The sequence below is a fragment of the Leuciscus leuciscus genome (genome assembly GCF_965113295.1).
Source record: "Leuciscus leuciscus genome assembly, chromosome: 19".
In the NCBI taxonomy this organism is placed as follows: Eukaryota; Metazoa; Chordata; class Actinopteri; order Cypriniformes; family Leuciscidae; genus Leuciscus; species Leuciscus leuciscus.
Genome location: NC_138743.1, coordinates 6,335,344 through 6,354,148, shown reverse-complemented (window position 1 = coordinate 6,354,148; position 18,805 = coordinate 6,335,344). Strand labels below are relative to the sequence as shown.

General features: G+C 36.3%; 2 protein-coding genes across 3 annotated transcripts; one reads left to right on the top strand and one right to left on the bottom strand.

Moving 5' to 3' along the window:
• Positions 1-673: 673 nt before the first annotated feature.
• fez2b (fasciculation and elongation protein zeta 2b) lies at positions 674-8,778 on the top strand. 2 transcript variants are annotated; one of them, XM_082146591.1, is made up of 9 exons: positions 674-946; positions 1,618-1,726; positions 1,800-1,916; positions 2,193-2,334; positions 3,851-4,116; positions 4,937-5,012; positions 6,024-6,089; positions 6,200-6,227; positions 7,096-8,778. In XM_082146591.1, the coding sequence occupies exons 1-8, from the start codon at positions 720-722 to the stop codon at positions 6,208-6,210; spliced, it is 1,014 nt and encodes a 337-aa protein (XP_082002717.1). In that variant the 5' UTR covers positions 674-719; the 3' UTR covers positions 6,211-6,227; positions 7,096-8,778. The 2 variants fall into 2 exon arrangements, with proteins under 2 accessions (XP_082002717.1, XP_082002716.1); XM_082146590.1 differs by lacking the exon at positions 6,200-6,227 and having other exon boundaries at positions 675-946.
• Positions 8,176-16,238, bottom strand: LOC309481614 (usherin). The gene is made up of 6 exons (XM_082146592.1): positions 15,836-16,238; positions 15,498-15,741; positions 14,220-14,470; positions 11,774-11,845; positions 10,012-10,179; positions 8,176-9,930 (listed from the first exon to the last, which is right to left on the bottom strand). The coding sequence occupies exons 2-6, from the start codon at positions 15,523-15,525 to the stop codon at positions 9,844-9,846; spliced, it is 606 nt and encodes a 201-aa protein (XP_082002718.1). The 5' UTR covers positions 15,526-15,741; positions 15,836-16,238; the 3' UTR covers positions 8,176-9,843.
• Between the last annotated feature and the right edge of the window lie 2,567 nt (positions 16,239-18,805).

Sequence of the window (18,805 nt, the reverse complement as noted above, 5' to 3'; positions counted from 1 at the left end):
GGCTATATATAAATGAACTAAATTAATAATTTTTTTACAACAAAAATGAAGCATCACTGAACTTACTTAAGCTGGACTGTGGCGCTATTTTCTTCTGGAAACGAACTTTGTTGCATTATTTTCCTGTTATATCTGTAAAGCAGCTTTGAAACAATCTGTTTTGTAAAAAGCGCTATATAAATAAATGTGACTTGACCATTTAAAATTATTCTAATAAATTATATTAATCTACTAATAATTAAATAAAAAGGAGATTTACACGAAAAAAAAAAAAAAACATCAAAAAAGCGGCTTTGATTACGCGTGTTTGCGTGGCAGCGTCACCCCGCCCCCTCACGCGCGGCCCCGGTCTGGGAGGATTTGGATTTACTGTGGTGACACTATGGTGTATTTAATTTACATGATACTATAAATGTAGACTACTTCAAAGAATACGACTTTTACATTATCACCATTAAGACACGAATACATTTTTTTATTTGCTAGTTATTTGATCTTTTTTTTTTTTTTTTTTTTTTTTTTTTATTAGTTTCTACGTTGGTGTATTTTCAATTTATTATAAAAAAATTATACTATTATACTTATAATTAAATAAAAATGAGATTTACACACAAATAAATAAAATATCCAAAAAGCGGCTTTGATTACGCGTGTTTGCGTGGCAGCGTCGCCCCGCCCCCTCGCGCGCGTTCTCTGTGTCCCCGCCGTTCCCCACAGTTATGGCGGCCCCGGTTGCTCCGCTCGATGAAGACTGGGAGGATTTTAACGAATTCAAAGCGGCCGATTCGAGCACCAGCTGGACCGCGGAACCGGAGAATTCCAGGCAGATCCAAAGCTTCGCATCCTTCGACGAGACGCTGAGCGCGAGCTTCCCTCACTCCGGCAGCGCGTGCACGAGCGTCTCTGTGCGCGCCGTGAGCGAGCACGAGCTGCTGCGCGACGACGAGTGAGTGACAACAACACACTCAAAATAAGATTATTACTTGAAATATCATGTGATATATAATTATATTGTAAAGACGTTTATATAAATATACACGTTGCCGTTTTAATTACTTTACTCCATGTTGTGGAGAATTAGTTGTTAGGTTTCACATTTGTGGCTGTGATTCTTTATTTACACTAAAATAATGTAACGTTAACGTTTTTATTTTTTGGACATTTACCATGGTAGTTCAATGATAATCCAAGAAATACATTTAAGTACCATTTTGTTCCAGTATTTTGTACCATTTGGTTCCAGTATTTTGTAAAGGTCGTATCAGTGTCACACAAATAAAATTGAAATATTTAATTATTTTTATAAACCATTAACAATATAAAAGTTACTTATGTTCTAAGATGAACACTTAATGGACTGAAGCAACTTATGTTTACTTGATTATCCATACATCATCTTTATTTAACTTTATGTTAAAATGTGAGCATCAAATATGAAACATCAGGCTTTTTAGGAACCGTTTTTTTTGTTCATCTCTCATTTCTCAATTGTATTGCATTGCATTATATGCCCCAATTGTATTGCAATTGCATTAATAACCTGCATATATGAACCTTATTAGAGGTTGTAGATAATGTCTGTCTTATTTATTCTTCTGTTTTCTTGTTATTTCACAGGATATGGAATGCTCTGACGGAGAACTACGGCAACGTGATGCCAGTGGACTGGAAAACCTCTCACACTCGTTCACTACACCTGCCCACACTGAACCTCCGACCTCAGGAGGTGAGATCTGTCCATCCATTCATCTTTTCCTTCAGTCCGTGCAGACAGAGCTCACACTGTGTGTGTGTTTTAGACGGTGGAGGTCCCTAATCTTGACGTGTCTGATGACGAGGAGCTCAGGGATCAGATGGACATGCACACGATCATCATCTCCTGTGTGAACGAGGAGCCGCTGTTTACTGCAGAACAGGTATTCACACTCAAAACACACTCCCTTTGAGAGTATATTGAATGAGGGCCAGTCATAGTCAGATTAATCGTTAAAAGATCAACACCCATGCAATCTTATTCTTAAATGATGACGATTTTGCAATGTTTCTCATTGCAAGCGTCAGCAGAGCGCGAACGCGGCATATTTTGCGCATATAAAGCGCTATATAAATAAATGTGACTTGTCTTGACTCGACTCTTGACAGATGTGGTCAAACCTGTACATTAATCTCCATAACCTGTGTGTGTTAATCAGGTGATCGAGGAGATTGAAGAGATCATGCAGGAGTCTCCAGATGACGAGGAACACGAGAGTCCATCTCAGTTTGACCTCTCCATGATGTCGCATGAGTTACACACACTCACACACTCTACATCCAGCAGCAGCTGCGAGGAACGTAAGTACTGCGTGTCTTTATTCACAACTCTTTTTTTTTTTTTGTGAGCCAAAACCTTTTCACCTAAAATATTATTTGAAGTTCCTCCTGAGATTTTAAGTTAATATTTCAAAAATTTAACATCGCATTCGCATGTTCATGTTTCTCTGATATCGGTTAATGGTCACATGACATGCAGGGAAACAAATAAAATATTTAATATTTGTATATTATTTGTTTTAATGTGAACTTTTTTATGATTTCATTAATAATTCGATTTTCTGCAACTTACAAGTTCTAGTTTTGGAAACCCTGCATTAGATAATTAAAGGGATAGTTCACTTTAAAATGAAAATTCTGTCATCATATACTCACCCTCATGGTGTTTCAAACCTGTATGCATTTCTTTCTTCTGCTGAACAGAAAGGAAGATATTTAGAAGAATGTCAGTAACCAAACAGTTTCTGGGTCTCATTGACTTCCATAGTATATTTTTTTCCTACTATGGAAGTCAATGGGACCCAGAAACTGCCTGGTTACTGACATTCTTCTAAATATCTTCCTTTCTGTTCAGCAGAAGAAAGAAATTCATACAGGTTTGAAACAACATGAGGGTGAGTATATGATGACAGAATTTTCATTTTAAAGTGAACTATCCCTTTAAGGTGTGCAATTATTGTATGTATTAATGATGCACCGAAATTTGGGCCCCTGAAACAGCAATTTTGATGTTATTTAAAGACTAAATAACATCAGAAGGTATGCTGAAAGATACAGTACAACTTACTGAAACAAATCCTGTATCTTGTAATCACTCAATCGGTGTTTCAACCGTGGAAAGATGTCAATAAAACAGCTTGAGAACAATGTCACATTTACCTCCAATAAGCCATTCATTGACCAGCTTTGATAGTTAGCCAGTAAAATGATCGCTAGAGAGGAGAGTTTTGATAAATAAATGCACTATATTAATTATTCATTATATTTTTACTTAACCTGTTCCTAGAGATGTCTTCATAATTTAATGTAGGTTTAAATAAATCTGTCATGAAAGAAAGTTATTACAGTTTATTATCATTTAAATGTTTGTTTCACCAACAAATTGGATTAAAAGCATAATTCTATTATTAAAACATTGATATAAAAACTGCCTTATGTGCAATTTAAATGTTTGTACAAGTATTTATTTTCATCCCAGAGTATCTGTTCTTATTGCTTTTTTTTCTTTATTCCTGACAGTTAAGTAATTAAACGAATATACTAATATTCACATAATTGTTTAACTTTTAAACAATTAAAAGCATAGTACTTTTTGTGGCAGTATGTAGAAATGAGAAATTTCCCTGGTATAATCTAGTGGATTTTGCTGAAATGTAAAATGGAAACTGTTCAAGTACCTTTTGAGCTCTGTAATGTTGGAAGATGTTCACACATATCTTTTATATCTCAGACAGAACTGGAGTGTTGAAATGAAGGGTGTTATGAAATAATGGTGCTGTGGAAGTGGAGATAAGCTTGAGTTTGTTCTGTATTTCAGGGTTGCGTGGTCTGTGTGTGTCTGAGCTGCTGGAGCGTCTCGAGGAGGTGGAGCGTCAGATCCGGGGTTTCTCAGAGGAGCTCATCGATCAGCTGGCAGTCCGGGAAGAGCTGGACTATGAGAAGGAGGTGAAGAACACGTTCATCTCGGCTCTCATCGACGTGCAGAACCGACAGAAAGAGCATCGAGAGCTGCTGAAGAAGAAGAGGAAGATAAAGCCCACAGGAGGAGTGCAGAGATCCGACCGCTCGTATGTGCCAGGAACCGTAAGGATGAGAATTACTAATAGCAGCAAACCCACACAAAATCCACAAAATCCAAAGCTCTACAGAACCTCACGCCTGTCAATGTTTTAACTAGTTTCATAATGCTTTCATATATCAATACTACTTCAGCTTGCTTTAACACATTTGACCTTTTTAGGCCCAATTCCACCTTCAGACCTCAAACCTATTATAAACACTTACATCCTAAAGAAATGGGATCTGAATGGGATCAGTGTATATCAAACAAACTTTACAAAATCAATCCTGTGGTTGGTGTAAAACGTTGTGTCCATTTTGTAAATCGCTGGGATCATATTGTCGTATAGGGCACTCCAGACTAACTCATGTTTCTGTTACCGGGTGAAGATCCTCCTTTATGCCCCTCGTGCCAGAATCCATTTTTACCGAAGCATCTTTTAATGGACTGTGATAGACTGAGCTCTGTCAGAATTCATAGAATTTTTAGTTGACTCTTTTGAATGAAGTAGGACCAGATCTAGTTGTAGAGTTTTTTTATCTAACATACAATTTAAAAAACAATTTTAATGTTGTTTTTGATTTCTTTCTCGCCATGAATATAGCCAGGGTAGCTGGCATGGCGTTTAACTTTAAACAATAAACAAACAAATGTGTTTTTCCCCTTAAATGAGTGCAGAGAATGTCTCCCAGATGTTAATCAAATCTGTTTCTCCAAGAATTATTACTATTATTATAATTTTTTTCATGTTCTTTCATTGTTGAAAAATCAGTTTAATTATCTATCTATTAAAATGAACTTTGTTGTTTTAGATTTTTGACTCTTCTTTTGTATTTGTCTCAGTATTTGACGACGGTGATCCCGTATGACAGGAGCAACGGAGCACCGTCTGTAGAAGACCTGCAGATCCTGACCAAGAGTGAGTCAAAGTGAATCCGTGTGCAGTTTAAAAATATGATTTATTATTCTAATATAATCTAATTACATGATGTGGTGGTTAATTAATTGCAAATTAGTCGCACATCAAATTTGGTTGAGAAATTACCCCCAAAAGATTAAGTCATTATTGTGTTAAATTAGAAAAGCATCAAATAGACATTACAAAAAGTAGCTTTAGAAATACATATTATATTTGATTCAACATAGAATTTATTACACATAAACTTTCAACGGAATGGTAAGTAAATGACAGAATTTTCATTTTTGGGTGAACTATACCTTTAATGTGATTTTTTTATTTTTTATTAATATGGAAATATGAATAAGTCATTGTAAATGGCTTTGTAAATGACCGTTGAATCAGTGGTTCACCCGATTGATTCGCTCAAAACAGATTCATTCAGAAATGAAGCACCGATGTGTGCAGTTCTTCTCTGGCTTTTAGGTAATATTTTCGTTGGCAAAATTGAGCAAAAGCAGACAATATTGTGTCTAAAATATAACAATATTAACTTCTTATTGACTGAACTCTTGTATACAATCAGTATCACATCTGCACGCGTGCTATTCGGGATAAAAGCAGCACTCTTGTGATATTGTACTCGTTGCTCGTGTGATATTGCTAAACTATATCATGATAGAAATGTGAGAAAACTCATACTGGGGCATTTTTGCCCTGATATCTTGAATTTTAGGCTATTTTTCGAATGGCTCCATCACTCAGTGTGTTGTTACCCTGCTTCATGTTCGTCACCAATCAACTTTAGGAAATATGAACTACGTAGGTCTTGGGCAGGCGGGTGCGTTAAATGCATTAATATGAATGCGTTTATTTTCCCTTAACATGTTAAATCGACATCCCTAATATATATGTGTGTGTGTAATGTATAATATTTGATTTTAATATTTAATACATTGCTATAAAAGTATTATGTTCTGATAATAATTCCAGATTTAAAGAGGGTCCATGTGTGTGTGTGTTTCTCTGCAGTTCTTCATGCCATGCGTGAGGACAGTGACACGGTTCCTGCTCTTCTGACCGACTACATCCTCAAAGGTATCAGAGACGCCTGAAACACTCATCCATCTCCATCACTGTCAGTCTGAACCTCATTGATCTTGTGTGTTTTATGTTTTATTTTTGCTCTCGCTTCATTTGACCTTTAGCACTGGTGTGAGAGATCAGGAGACAGAGGTGTGTTGATTTCATATAACACTAACGGAGTAAAATTACAACAAAAAAAACAAACATTAAAATTGTATTTATAATTAGTTATTCCATATAAGGACATCCACAAAGGGAGAATTTGTCTGATTTACCTCACTTCCGTGGATACGTTTTTCTCCAAACTATCCAAGTAAATACACCCATATGTGTAGAATATGTTTTTGTTGTCTGTGTGTGTGTTGTGTTTGTCTCTGTGCTGTGTGTGTTCGTAATATACATATACAGCTAAACACAATAATATACACTACTGTTTAAAAGTTTAGAATCTGCCAGATTTTTTTGTTTTTGACAGAAGTCTCTTCTATTAAAATTTGTAATATTGTGACATATTATTACAATTTAAAATAAAAATTTTCTATTCGAATATATTTTAAACTGTAATTTATTCCTGTGATGCAAAGCTGAATTTTCAGCATCATTACTCCAGTTTTCAGTGTCACATGATCCTTCAGAAATCATTCTAATATGATGATTTGCTGCTCAAGAAACATTTCTGATTATTATTAATGTCAAACAGTTGCGCTGCTTCGTATTTTTGTGGAAACTGTGATACTTTTTTTATTAATTTTTTTCAGGATTCTTTAATGAATAGAAAGTTTAATTGAAAATAGAAATCTTTTATAACATTATAAATGTCTTTATATTGTTATAGAATATAAATAATATTTATAATTATTTATAATTCTATTGATCAATTTCATGCATCCTCGAGGAATAAAAGTATTTAATTATTATTATTATTATTATTTTTAAATCTGACTGACCCCAAACTGTTGAATGCTAGTGTAATATATTAGGCTTTCACTAATCTGTCCAATCGTGTCTGTTGTTTCAGTGTTGTGTCCCACATAGAGTTTCCAGAGTGGAAAACCAGCGCATCTCATCGGTACAGTGGACATCTGGTCATCAGCATCTCTCCAGATGATGTTCTTCTCTAATAATGCACAGAATTTACACCGCCAGTGGCATTTATTTCTCAGTCTGAATGTGTTTTATTCGGTGTAGATGTTATTGTGTGTGAGCTTGAGGGCAGTATTTAGTTTATTTCTTATGATTCGACAAGTTTCCTCTGTTGTAGTTGATATCTTTTCATCACAGCGCAGCTGTCGTAACCCATGCATGTTTGCATCATACTCAGATGAGTTTGTAGTAGTGCAGATCTAGATCTCTTTAGAAGAAATTAGTTTGCTTCTTATGATTTGAAAGCAAACTTTACAGCAAAGACAGGGCGAAAATATTTGTGTAGGTCATTTATGTAGCTGTAAAATCATAGAGTGAACTGATTGAGAGGTACTGCTAACAGAATAATAATATTTTATTTAATTGCCACATACTAAATGGTCTTTGTTGTGTTTGGCCAGCTTTAGGGTTTGTGCTTCTAACATCTACTATGACAGTATTAATATTCAGATGACGAGTAGCGAACGGCTCGTGTATTTGCTGCCAGTTGAAGTGAAATCTGTGATGATGATGTGAGATATCAACAGTGGAGGAAGGACAAGGTACGAAGAGCTAAAACACTCATAAAGAGATAAACACGTCTGTCTGTCTTCACCGAGGTCCTGTAACAAGATTGAATGATTGTCTCTGGCTTATTAGTCTTTGTTGAAACCCGACGGAGGTGATATTTTTGAATGTGTGACTGTAAAAGCTGAATGTTGTTTTTTTGACGGAGAGATTGAGTTAATGCGTGTTCCCACAGACGCACAACTTTAAAGGATTATTTCACTCAAAAATAAAAATCTGTCGTCATGTCGTTCCAAAACCTTTATTTCTTGTGTGGAAAGGTGAAGAATATCCCAGCATCATAGGAGAGGTCCATAAGGATCATGTGCCATATTCCCAATCTTCTGAAGTCATTTGATTGCTGTTTATCTTTGTTTTGCACGAAAGAAAGGGATACGGGTTTGGAACGACATTTTTTTTTAGTGAACTAGTCCTTTAAACTCAGGTAGCAGTTTCTGCACGTGAGGACGAGAACATCTCACGTCTCGGGTCTAAATCAGTCTCTTCTGAGGGGGAACTATCAACACTTACTGGATGTGTTCGTTTGTTTCATCAGTCAGTCGTGTGCCGTTTTTATGTTAATGCAAGTAAAGCACTCGACTGTCTCGTGTCCCAGATGAACGTGCATCCTCGCATTAAAAGGGTCCATGTTGTTTTTATGCTTGTAAAGCATTCCGAACGAAAAAGTCGTTTCACGCACTTTCAATTGATCTAAAAGGGAACGGTTTTGCAGAACACGACATTTGCATAAAATGTTGAACTACAGCTCTTGTTTGTGTCGTCAGGTTGTCGTGGCCTGATTCTGAGGAACATTAGCACAGTAAATCAGGGTACAACGTACTATAATAACTAGAGATTATATATTTATACAAGCAATAATGAAACGCTGCCTTTTTGAATGCATGAAATTTTGTACCTTATTTTTAATGCAACATTAATGAATTAGTATTTTATAATGCATTGTATGTAGCAGGGCAGTTTTCAAATAAAAGCATCTGTTCTGTTCATCAAACCCGTGGTGCGTTTGTCTTTCAGTGCCTCTCAATGGGCCAGATTCATAAAGATGTTTTAAAGAAAATATCTGTAAAATTTAATTCTTGAAAATATTTTATAACTTATGTCCAGGTGTAAACTTTCCTTATTATGGGGTTGCTTGTCTAATACAAAAAAATTATCTTTACACAATTAACCCATTCATTTGTCCGTTAACCCTTTTTTAGGGAGCATGAACCCCAATATTTGAATGTCAAGTGTGTTAAACAACATAGTCCCAGTGTTGCTTGATTATAAAAAGTGGGATCTTGGAGTAGTAAAATGTATGTTAGCTTGTGTTATGGTTAATATTTGAAATGACCCACCACATTCAAAAAATCCCCATACTTCCTGAAATGTTGCGTTTAAATATGCAAATTATGCAAAAGAAAATGAATCAAGCCTTAGAAAAAATTATAATAATTGTTACATTTAAAAAAAAAATATATATATATATATAAAAATGAGAAAAGATAAGTTAAATAAAATCATATATTATAAAATCAACTGCTTGAGTGCAGAAAGCAAATATTAACTTAAGTGTAAATGTAAGGGATGGTGACGTCTAACAGATGGATAATCACTTTATACAAAGTTTTAATGAAAATTTGTCTTTAATATATTAATATCAAGTGACTTCTTGAACTTTAAAGCTTAAATATTACATCTGCCACAACAACAACAAAAAGAAAATTCAGAAAAATAAAAATAAATGTTCAGTTAAAACAAATATTCCATTCAAGCCAACTTTGAAAAATACTTGTTTGCCATCTTACAGAAACATTAGTTTCAAGTCAGTGGTTCAATAATGATGTGAACCTGTTTTTTGTTTAGTTTTTTTGGCCTGCTGTGTAATGTGATTTCCTCCTGTCTGCGTTGGAGTCGGAGACACGATTAATGTCGCAGGTCCATAGAGACGAGAGTCCCAGAGCGGCTCTTACTTCACCAAAACATAGTTCAGTTTATTTTCCTCTGATATCAGATGTTTGGAGAAAGTGCCGATCCCGCTCTCATATGTGATGAGGGTCAGAGGTCATGATGAAGGTCAAAGGTTAGTGTCCGTGAACATGGTGTGTTCTTTCCTGACTGTGCTGAAGCCTTTGATGCTGTCCACAAACTCCTCACCTTCAAACTGACAATCAAAATCATATATCAGCCAAAACTAAAGCATTTCCAGCAGCAGCAAGTGCATCATAAATCCTGATGTTCTCACCAGGCCGCTGTCGAGGCGTCTGAAGTGCGGCTCCCACGCTTCCTCGTCTTTCTTGTCCATGAACTGACTGACGCTGCGCTGTAGAGCGTTCTGTGCGTACCGACCCGAGACGGTCACAACACCCTCCGCAGAACCGTCTTCATCAACCATTTTACCCTCAACCACCTCCTGAACAACAGAAGAACATCTGAGAAGAGGCTTCATCACAGAGGATCTATATTTATTTGATATTTATTTCATTTATTTATAACTAAAATCATTTAAAAACAAAAATTATTATTTAAAATAAATTAAACATTAAGTGAAACATTAAAGATACAAAAACTTAAACTTATTATTTTATTTCACTTAGTTATTTACCAAGGCAACATTTCTCAGTTTCATTTAGCTTAAGTTAAAACTAACTAAACCTTAATAATAACTATATAGACATCTAAAGAAAAACTAAAAATGACAAAACCAGACAGCAAAATTAATACAACTTTAAATAAAATTAAATAAACTAATTCAAAATATTTATAAAAACTTAAAACTACTACTACTAAAATAACACTAATTTAAATGTCAAGTTTCAATTTTTTTACACTTCAAAAAAACTTAACTACTACTAAAATAACACTAATTTAAATGTCAAGTTTCTATAATGTTCAAGTTTCTTTAAAAAAAGTTGAGCTAACTTAAAATGAGGCAACCTTTCACACTCAGCTTTTTAAGTTATATCAACTAATTTGCTCCAATTAAAGCAGACAAATCATTTTGTTCATCTAATGATTAACAGGTAGTCTTTGAACTTAAACATGTTTTTTAACAAAAAAAAAAAAAGTAGTTGTAAAAATGTATTACATTGAACAATGTTGTGCCATTTCCCATCATGCACTGCAGCTTGAAAATATTATGTGGTAACTATTATTAAAAATTATCATTGCTTTGCATTTACTGGCTTGATTTATGCTGCTGCTGTTATCACTGTTATTTAGCTGTCATATGGTTCAGAGATCATATTTTTACTGAATTGCAATTGTTGATCAGCACCATGTTTGAGATGTGTGTGTTGAGGTGTATATTTGCACATCATTGGAACTTTTGTATGCAAATATTTGTCCGGGTAAAATGGGTAAAATATTTGCCTCTGGTTTTAAGAGGCAAATAATATTCATATCATGACCATCATAGTTTTGGTTTCATAATCACAAGCTGCTTGCATTGCTAGATACTAAACATTCTATAGTTTCCTTGACAAGATTTTTTAAGCTCAAAAGACTACCTGTTCTTCATTAAATGAACAAAAGTTTTTAAGTTGGCTCAACTGGAGCAAATTAGTTGAGTTAACTTAAAAGGTTAAGTGTGATAGGTTGCTTTTATTTTTCAAGTTGGCTCAACTACTTTTTTTTAGTTGCCTTGACAAGCATTTTTAAGCTCAAAATACTATCTGTTACTCATTAGATGAGCAAAAGTATTTACATTGACTTTAATTGGAGCAAATTAGTTGAGTTAACTTAAAAAGTTAAAAGTTGCCTCATTTCTTTGAAGTTAGCTAAATTTTTTTAAAGTGTAATATTGTATATGCAGAGAAAACGTATTTTTTACTCCACTTGGTGATGCGGAAATTACTTTAAGATTTAATGTTTTTTTGTTTTGTTTTGACCGTTTACTGTTCTGTTTCATTTACTGTTCATCATACATATAATTTCAAAATTGAGAAGTTGAATCTGCAAAATATGGGTCTTTTTGTAACACGCAGTGCATAAAATTAAGCTCTGACCTCCATGTGCATCGTGAAGGCCTTCAGAGTGACGCTGTTCGGAGAGCCCACCGTTTCTGGAACCATGTCGAACTGGAGGAACAAACATATCATTAACATTTCATAGATAAATGGCGAATAATTATTTCAGGACTTTGACCAGAATTCCTTCAGGGAAGATAGATCGGGGCGTTCACACAGGAGTTGTCAGTGCACTTCAAATATGCTAATCAAACTTACTGAAGAGACAAGACCTAATACAGTTCCTGTCCTTTAAAGCAGGCCAAAGCACACAGCAATGGAAGGGTTAAACTCTTGCCAGAGTGTAACTGTGTAATTGACAAATGACAGGACATGTATTTGCATCTAAAAATGCGAGACACAGGCAGAGGTGTAGTCAAGACCAGACCAGAGGTGTGAAAAAAAAAGTCAAGAGAAAATATGATCAGGTGATGTTGGCTTTGTATTAATGATGACATAATCATGTAGCGGCCTGATTTATTGATCTCATCCAGCATTTAAAGGGGATAGTTCACCAAATTTTTTTAATTCTGTCATTAATTACTCACTCATTAATTGTTGTTCCATGGTGTAGGGAAAAAGCACAGACCTGGCAACCCTGGTTTAAGGTACAGGTGATTCATAGTGTCAAATAGAGCCTGTTTATTTTTTTTATTTTTTTTACTATTATTTACTCCTAACATATTTTTTAATCTGTTAATGTGTTAGTGTCGCGTTAACTTCGACGGTCATAACTTCAAAACATTCAACAGACATTGGCTGCATCTGAAATCGCATATTCTCTTGATTATCAGGCTAGGCTACTTATTTTGAATAAGTTTTTACTTCACGACCGGTAAAACAGTATGTTCTATATAGTATAAGTGTGTGTAGCATGAATATAGGCTACATTAACCATGTTGTCATTATCATGTGACCAGTGGTGTAGTGGTAAAAAAAGAGGTGGGTAAACTATAAATTCTAGTGGACCACGACGTGGTCACCCGGTAAGGTGGGCCACTGCCTACCGGTGTATGTGTATCCTGATGACATCGCTATAGGCTATCATTTGATGGTACTACCAAGGTGTTGTAGTATAACCATCAGGACGTCGGTGATGTGTAAACTGAATTTGGCAACAATACAGTGAATTACAGTGAAGTTATTGAATATTTTTCATAATAAAAATCATCAACATGATACATTTACAATTGTATATCAAATTAAAAATATAATTTTTTCCAAAATAAGTGTTGTAGTATAACCATCAGGACATCAATGATGTGTAAACTGAATTTGGCAACAATAGAGTGAATTTCAGTGAAGTTATTGAATATTTTTCATAATAAAAATCATCAACATGATACATTTACAATTGTATATAAAATTTTAAATATATTTTTTTTCCAAAATAAGTGTTGTAGTATAACCATCAGGACAGCAGTGATGGGCGAACTGAATTTGGCAACAATACAGTGAATTACAGTGCAGTTATTGAATATTTTTCATAAATAATAATCATAAAAATTATGCAAAAAGATATTTATACAAAATAAGTGTTGTAGTATAACCATCAGGACAGCAGTGATGTGTGAACTTATTTTGATGACACTATAGTGTGTGACAGTGAAGTTGTTGACTGTTTTCGGGTTTTGCACTTTGCAGACGGTCCCTTCGGATCTGTCTCTCTGCCGCCTGCGCATAGAGATCAATGTATTTTGTCCACTGTGAGGGAAGGCTCGTTTTGAGAAAAAATAGGTTGTAGCTGCTTGTCTACATTACTACGATTAAAAAGAGGTGTTATTTGTGTAGTAACAACGTTTAGCTCACGAGTTATTGACCCGGGAAGTTCGAATCTGTGAATTTATTGCCAACTTTACTCAACTCGGCGCGCTGCGCTCTCCGCTCCGTGTTTGCGCGCTGCGCATTCTGCTCTGTAGTTAACGGCCCAAATGCTCGAATCATGTGCCGATCGGCGATCACGCACTGGAAAAGCAAAGTCCGCTCAAATAACGAGAAATTTAGAGGTGGATAAACGCACTTTGGAGGTGGGCAAACGCTATTTCCAAATTTTGGGAGGTGCGTAAACGGCGTTTACGTGCGTTTAGCCTCCACTACATCCCTGCATGTGACCTACAGCATCAGTTGTGTTGCTTCACTGCCATTCACAAATCCTCTCCCGTGGTCTCATGGGATAGTAAAGTGTCCATCATATCAACCCTTCAGAATCTCACCGGAAGTAGTAGGTCATCCAGGTACTTTTTGCCTGCATGAGTACTGTGAATTCACATACTGTTTTTCGCCTACTATAACGTTAGTAGGGAAGTAGGCTATGCGATTTCGGATGCAGCCACTTTCATCAAAAACGTACTTTAGCTGGACAATAACTTTTTTGGCGATGGTGCTTGGTGAAAGTAATTGCTTTTATCTAAAAATCCCTTAAAAAATAAGGGGTCTTTGGCCTCACCAGGTAGGAGTTGCTGGGTGGGAAGTTGGTCAGCGGGCTGCGGCGATGCAGTGGCAGTGGGACAAGCGGTGGCCGCTCTCGGGTGAACGGTGGTTTGTTCAAAGCCTTGTGTAAAACTAAAGCCAGAATGAGAGCCAACAGCACGAGCGCGACTCCGGCCATCAGCACGATGAACCACAGCTCGCGGTAGAACGGTGAACCTCCCGCACCTGCACCCAGACGACCACCGGCAGGAGTGGGGGCCTCGACACCTGAGGGCATGGCAGCAGACACAACACAACACAACACTGCTTTACAGACGATTCAAGCAGTCAGGGAGGACAATTGTCATGTATAAATTAACATTTTATGCACTTTTGCATTTATGTATTCTGAACGCAACTTCAGCACATAAAAGTGATCTGGTAATAATCTGTGGTAGTGATCTGGTAAACAGATCTGTTTTAAATGAAAGCAACTTGCACTGACTGACATATCTTAAAATATATATATATATTTTTTTTTTTTCTCAGTGATGTTTTTCTTTTCTTTTCTTTTTAGAAGGCATGTTTATAAAAGCTACTTAAATGTCCTTATTGAACTAAGGCCTAATATAGCTTAATCTAAACTCTCTCTGTAAAACTAGGCCTTACCCTTAAAAATGTATTAGTAAATGTGTACATTAGCAATAAGATTACTAAATGCTGTAGAAATATTGCTCATTCTTAGTTCATGTTAACTAATGGTAACAAATGAAACCTTATTGTAAAGCGTCACTGAAATATTTTTTTTAAATAACTTTTATTTCTGAGATGACAACTGGATGGCAATAATAACATGCCTGTAACGGGGTCTTGTGACCTCATAGTGGGTCGTATTCATTGTATACTGTGCAGGATTCCAGTATTGAAGTCTGATAACAGCCTGAACGTCACATATCTCTAGTTTCACTGTCCTGATCTTTCTTAGCAGTAATCACATAGCCAGAGGTCTCTGTAACAAGACACGTTTGCTCCATATCTCTCTCTTCCAGCTGAGGACGTTTGATATTTGTCCATCATCCTGCTTTTTAGCATTTAAACACAAGTGGGTTTTTAAAAAAAGCATCTTGACCCACTGCAAATAATGAAATATTGATCTGATGGACTGACGTTTTCTTCTCTTTATTTCAGTCCAAATGACAGCATCCAATAAAGCTGCACACATCTCATCTGTGTCCAAACTCAAGAGATCAAATGCACACAGTGGCATGAAACAATTCAAATGAAACGAGCAAACGTCACAAAGAGTTTCACTCACCAGTGTCTGTGTCCGTGGTTCCTCTCATAGGGGTTCAGGGACCCCAGGAGTGTGTGTGACATGAGACAGGGCCCTCAAACGGACCGGAGAATCAACCATGAGCGCTGACCTGAAACATTTTATAGATGTGCATTGGGAGAACACTTAAATGAAGCTATTCGGTCTGTGTCGTCTCTTCGAGTGTGGAAAGGAAAGAAACGGTGTGTGTAAGGTGTCTCTGCAGCTGTAATTGTACTCCAGGGCTCTATGGTAACAGGAGGTGATAGAGAGATCAGTTACCGCAGTAAAACCGTGTCATTATGATACAATCCAGTGAACACACAAACCCTGGTACACACATTTTGTCTCACTTGCTCTTTTCATCCACAGAGTACCTGTAAACACTAAAGTAACTGTTTTTAACATGGTTACTGGTCTTAAGATATCTTAAGATCAGATATTAACATGTGAACTACAACATCTTTTTTGAGCTGACACACATCTTTCAATTTCATTCTACTTCATGTGGGATTTAAAGGGTTAGTTTTAACTCAAAAATGAAAATTCTGTCATTTATTACTCACCCTTGTCATTCCAAACCCATTAGACTTTCGTTCATCTTCGGAACAAAAATAATGAAACGATGTATCTTTTTGACTAAATCTGATAGCTTTCTGTCCCTCCATTGACAGATACGCAACTACCACTTTCAAGCCCCAGAAAGGTAGTTAAGACATCATAAAAGTAGGCAAATCTATGTGACTATAGTAGTTTAACCTCAATTTTTTTAATCGACACGAGTGCTTTGCGCAAACCCCATGCTTTGAGTTGTCAAAAACGTAATAGAATAGACATTTTAAAAAGAAAGTAGGGCTGGGAAAAAATTTATCGCATCCAAAATAAAAGTTTGTGTTTGCATAATATATATGTGTAGCCTACTGTGTATAATTATTTTGTATATATAAATACACACATATGTATTTATTTAAGAAATATTTGCATGTATATACTGTATATACATTTATACATAATTTATATTATATATAAATATAAATAATTTATATATAAATAAATACAAATCTTAAATATATACATGCATATGTGTGTATTTATATATACAAAATAATTATACACAGTAGGCTACACATATATATTATGCAAACACAAACTTTTATTTTGGATGCGATTAATCGCGATTAATTTTTTCCCAGCCCTAAAAGAAAGTAATAAAAACGACAAATCACACATTAGGCCTAACAAAATTACCCAACATTAAACTAAAATGAAAATGAAAACAGAAAATACAACAATAAAAACTCATTCAAAATATTAACAAAAACTATAATATTAGGCTATATCAAAGATCTAAAACAACACTGCTGCTAACTTCTTGTTATCAAGTTAAAACCATATTGAGGGCAATACTTTTGATCTAACAGATGTTTGTATGCATATTCAAATGAATTACTAGTCCAATGTGCTAGATGATTTGCATTGTGTAGTGCAGGTTTTTATTTGTCTGTTTATTTCCGTTGAGTGAATATTGAGGTTTGCTGTAATGTCGTATCGGAACCACTAGAGGCCAGTGCGGATTAAAGTGCACATCATAGATATATCTATGGTGCGGATTGCTCTCTGTAGAAACTTCGTCAAACATGTCTCTGCAATATTTGTTATAATAAAAACATGAAGAGAAATACAGAATTAAAGAAATACTAATCGTTTTAACAATTTTGACTTGCCATTTACGAAACGCGTTTAATGATGAGTCAACTTTCTGATGATTTCAGCAAGTATGAAAATGAAATATTCATGAGATATTCTGCTGATATATCATGAGATATATGAGGCCGGTGGATGAGTCAGTTCCCGGTGCACGATGCGCACTATATCAAACAGAGCGGATTTAATTTATCATGACGCTAAAATGCTAATCCATTAATTCCCTGATCAGCATTCATGTTTCGCCTGGTCGCGTTTGAGACACCGAGGGTTTATTAGTGAATTAATGCACTCTGGGATAAAATCATCTGCAGATGTAATTAATCACAGACAATCACACTAACTCGCTTACAGACTGACAGAACCAGCACACGCTAAATCAAGCTGTCCGGTTTTCAATTTATGAGTAAAAATAATGATACTTTCACATTTTGTCCTACAACACACATATATTTAACCAAACATTATGACCACCAGTCACAGCGGTAAAGCAAACAAGTGAATATTGTTGATAATTCCTAACAAGGCCTCATTGAGTTGAGTCATAGATGGAAAGCAATCAGTTCTCATAATCAACATGTTGGATGCAAATGAGCAGTAATAAAGATCTGAGCGACTTTGACGAGGGCCAGATAGTTATGGCAGAGCGACTGGGTCAGAGTATCTCGGTCAGCAGGGCTGAGAATTTACCAACAGTCCAGAATTTACTGGCAACTTATTAGGCTCTTCGATGCACGAGGACTGCACTGGTCTGAGTCAACAGAAGGTCTACTGAGGCACACTACATTTCAGTGATGGTTATGGGAGGAATGTGTCACAGCACACAGTGCATCTGCTGCGTATGGAGAGCAATCAGAGATCTATGATGACCCGTCCACCATTGAAAGCACCTACAATGGCCATGAGAGTGTCTGAACTGGACCTCGGAGCAGTTTGCCTAAGGGTAATGATGCACCAGGATGGACTGTGGGACGACGATAAGCCGGTGGAGGGAGCGTGTGACGCTCTGGTCAATGTTCTGCTGGGAAACCCTGAGTCCGGTCATTCATGTGGACGTTTATTTGACACACGTCACCTTCCTAAACACTGTTGCAGACCAGATACACCCCTTCATGACAACGGTGTTCCCTGGTGGAAGCACAGTCACACTGCACACATTGTTCAGGAATGGTTTGAGGAACATGATGAAGAGTTCAAGGTGTTCCTCTGGCTTCCAAATTCCCCAGATCTCAATCCAGTTGAGCATCTGTGGATGTGCCGGACCAACAAGTTCAGTCCACAGCGGCTCCACCTCAAACTACAGGACTTGAAGGATCTGCTGACGTCTCGGTGCCAGAGACCACAGGACACCTTCAGCCTCTTGTAGAGTTCATGCCTGGGCGGGACGGAGCAGTTTAGGTTTGGTTTGGTTTGGTTTGTATCACGGTAGTGACTTTTCAACAGGCATGCGTTTCACATGCTTCAGAAAATGTAAAAAAATTTGTTGTTAACTTTCCCAACTACAAAGATAGTGCTAGTCACAGAAATTCAGAGCAGGATCTGTCCCGCAATCCCAACACACACACACACACACACTCACACTTACATTTTCATTCTGCTAGCAGAGC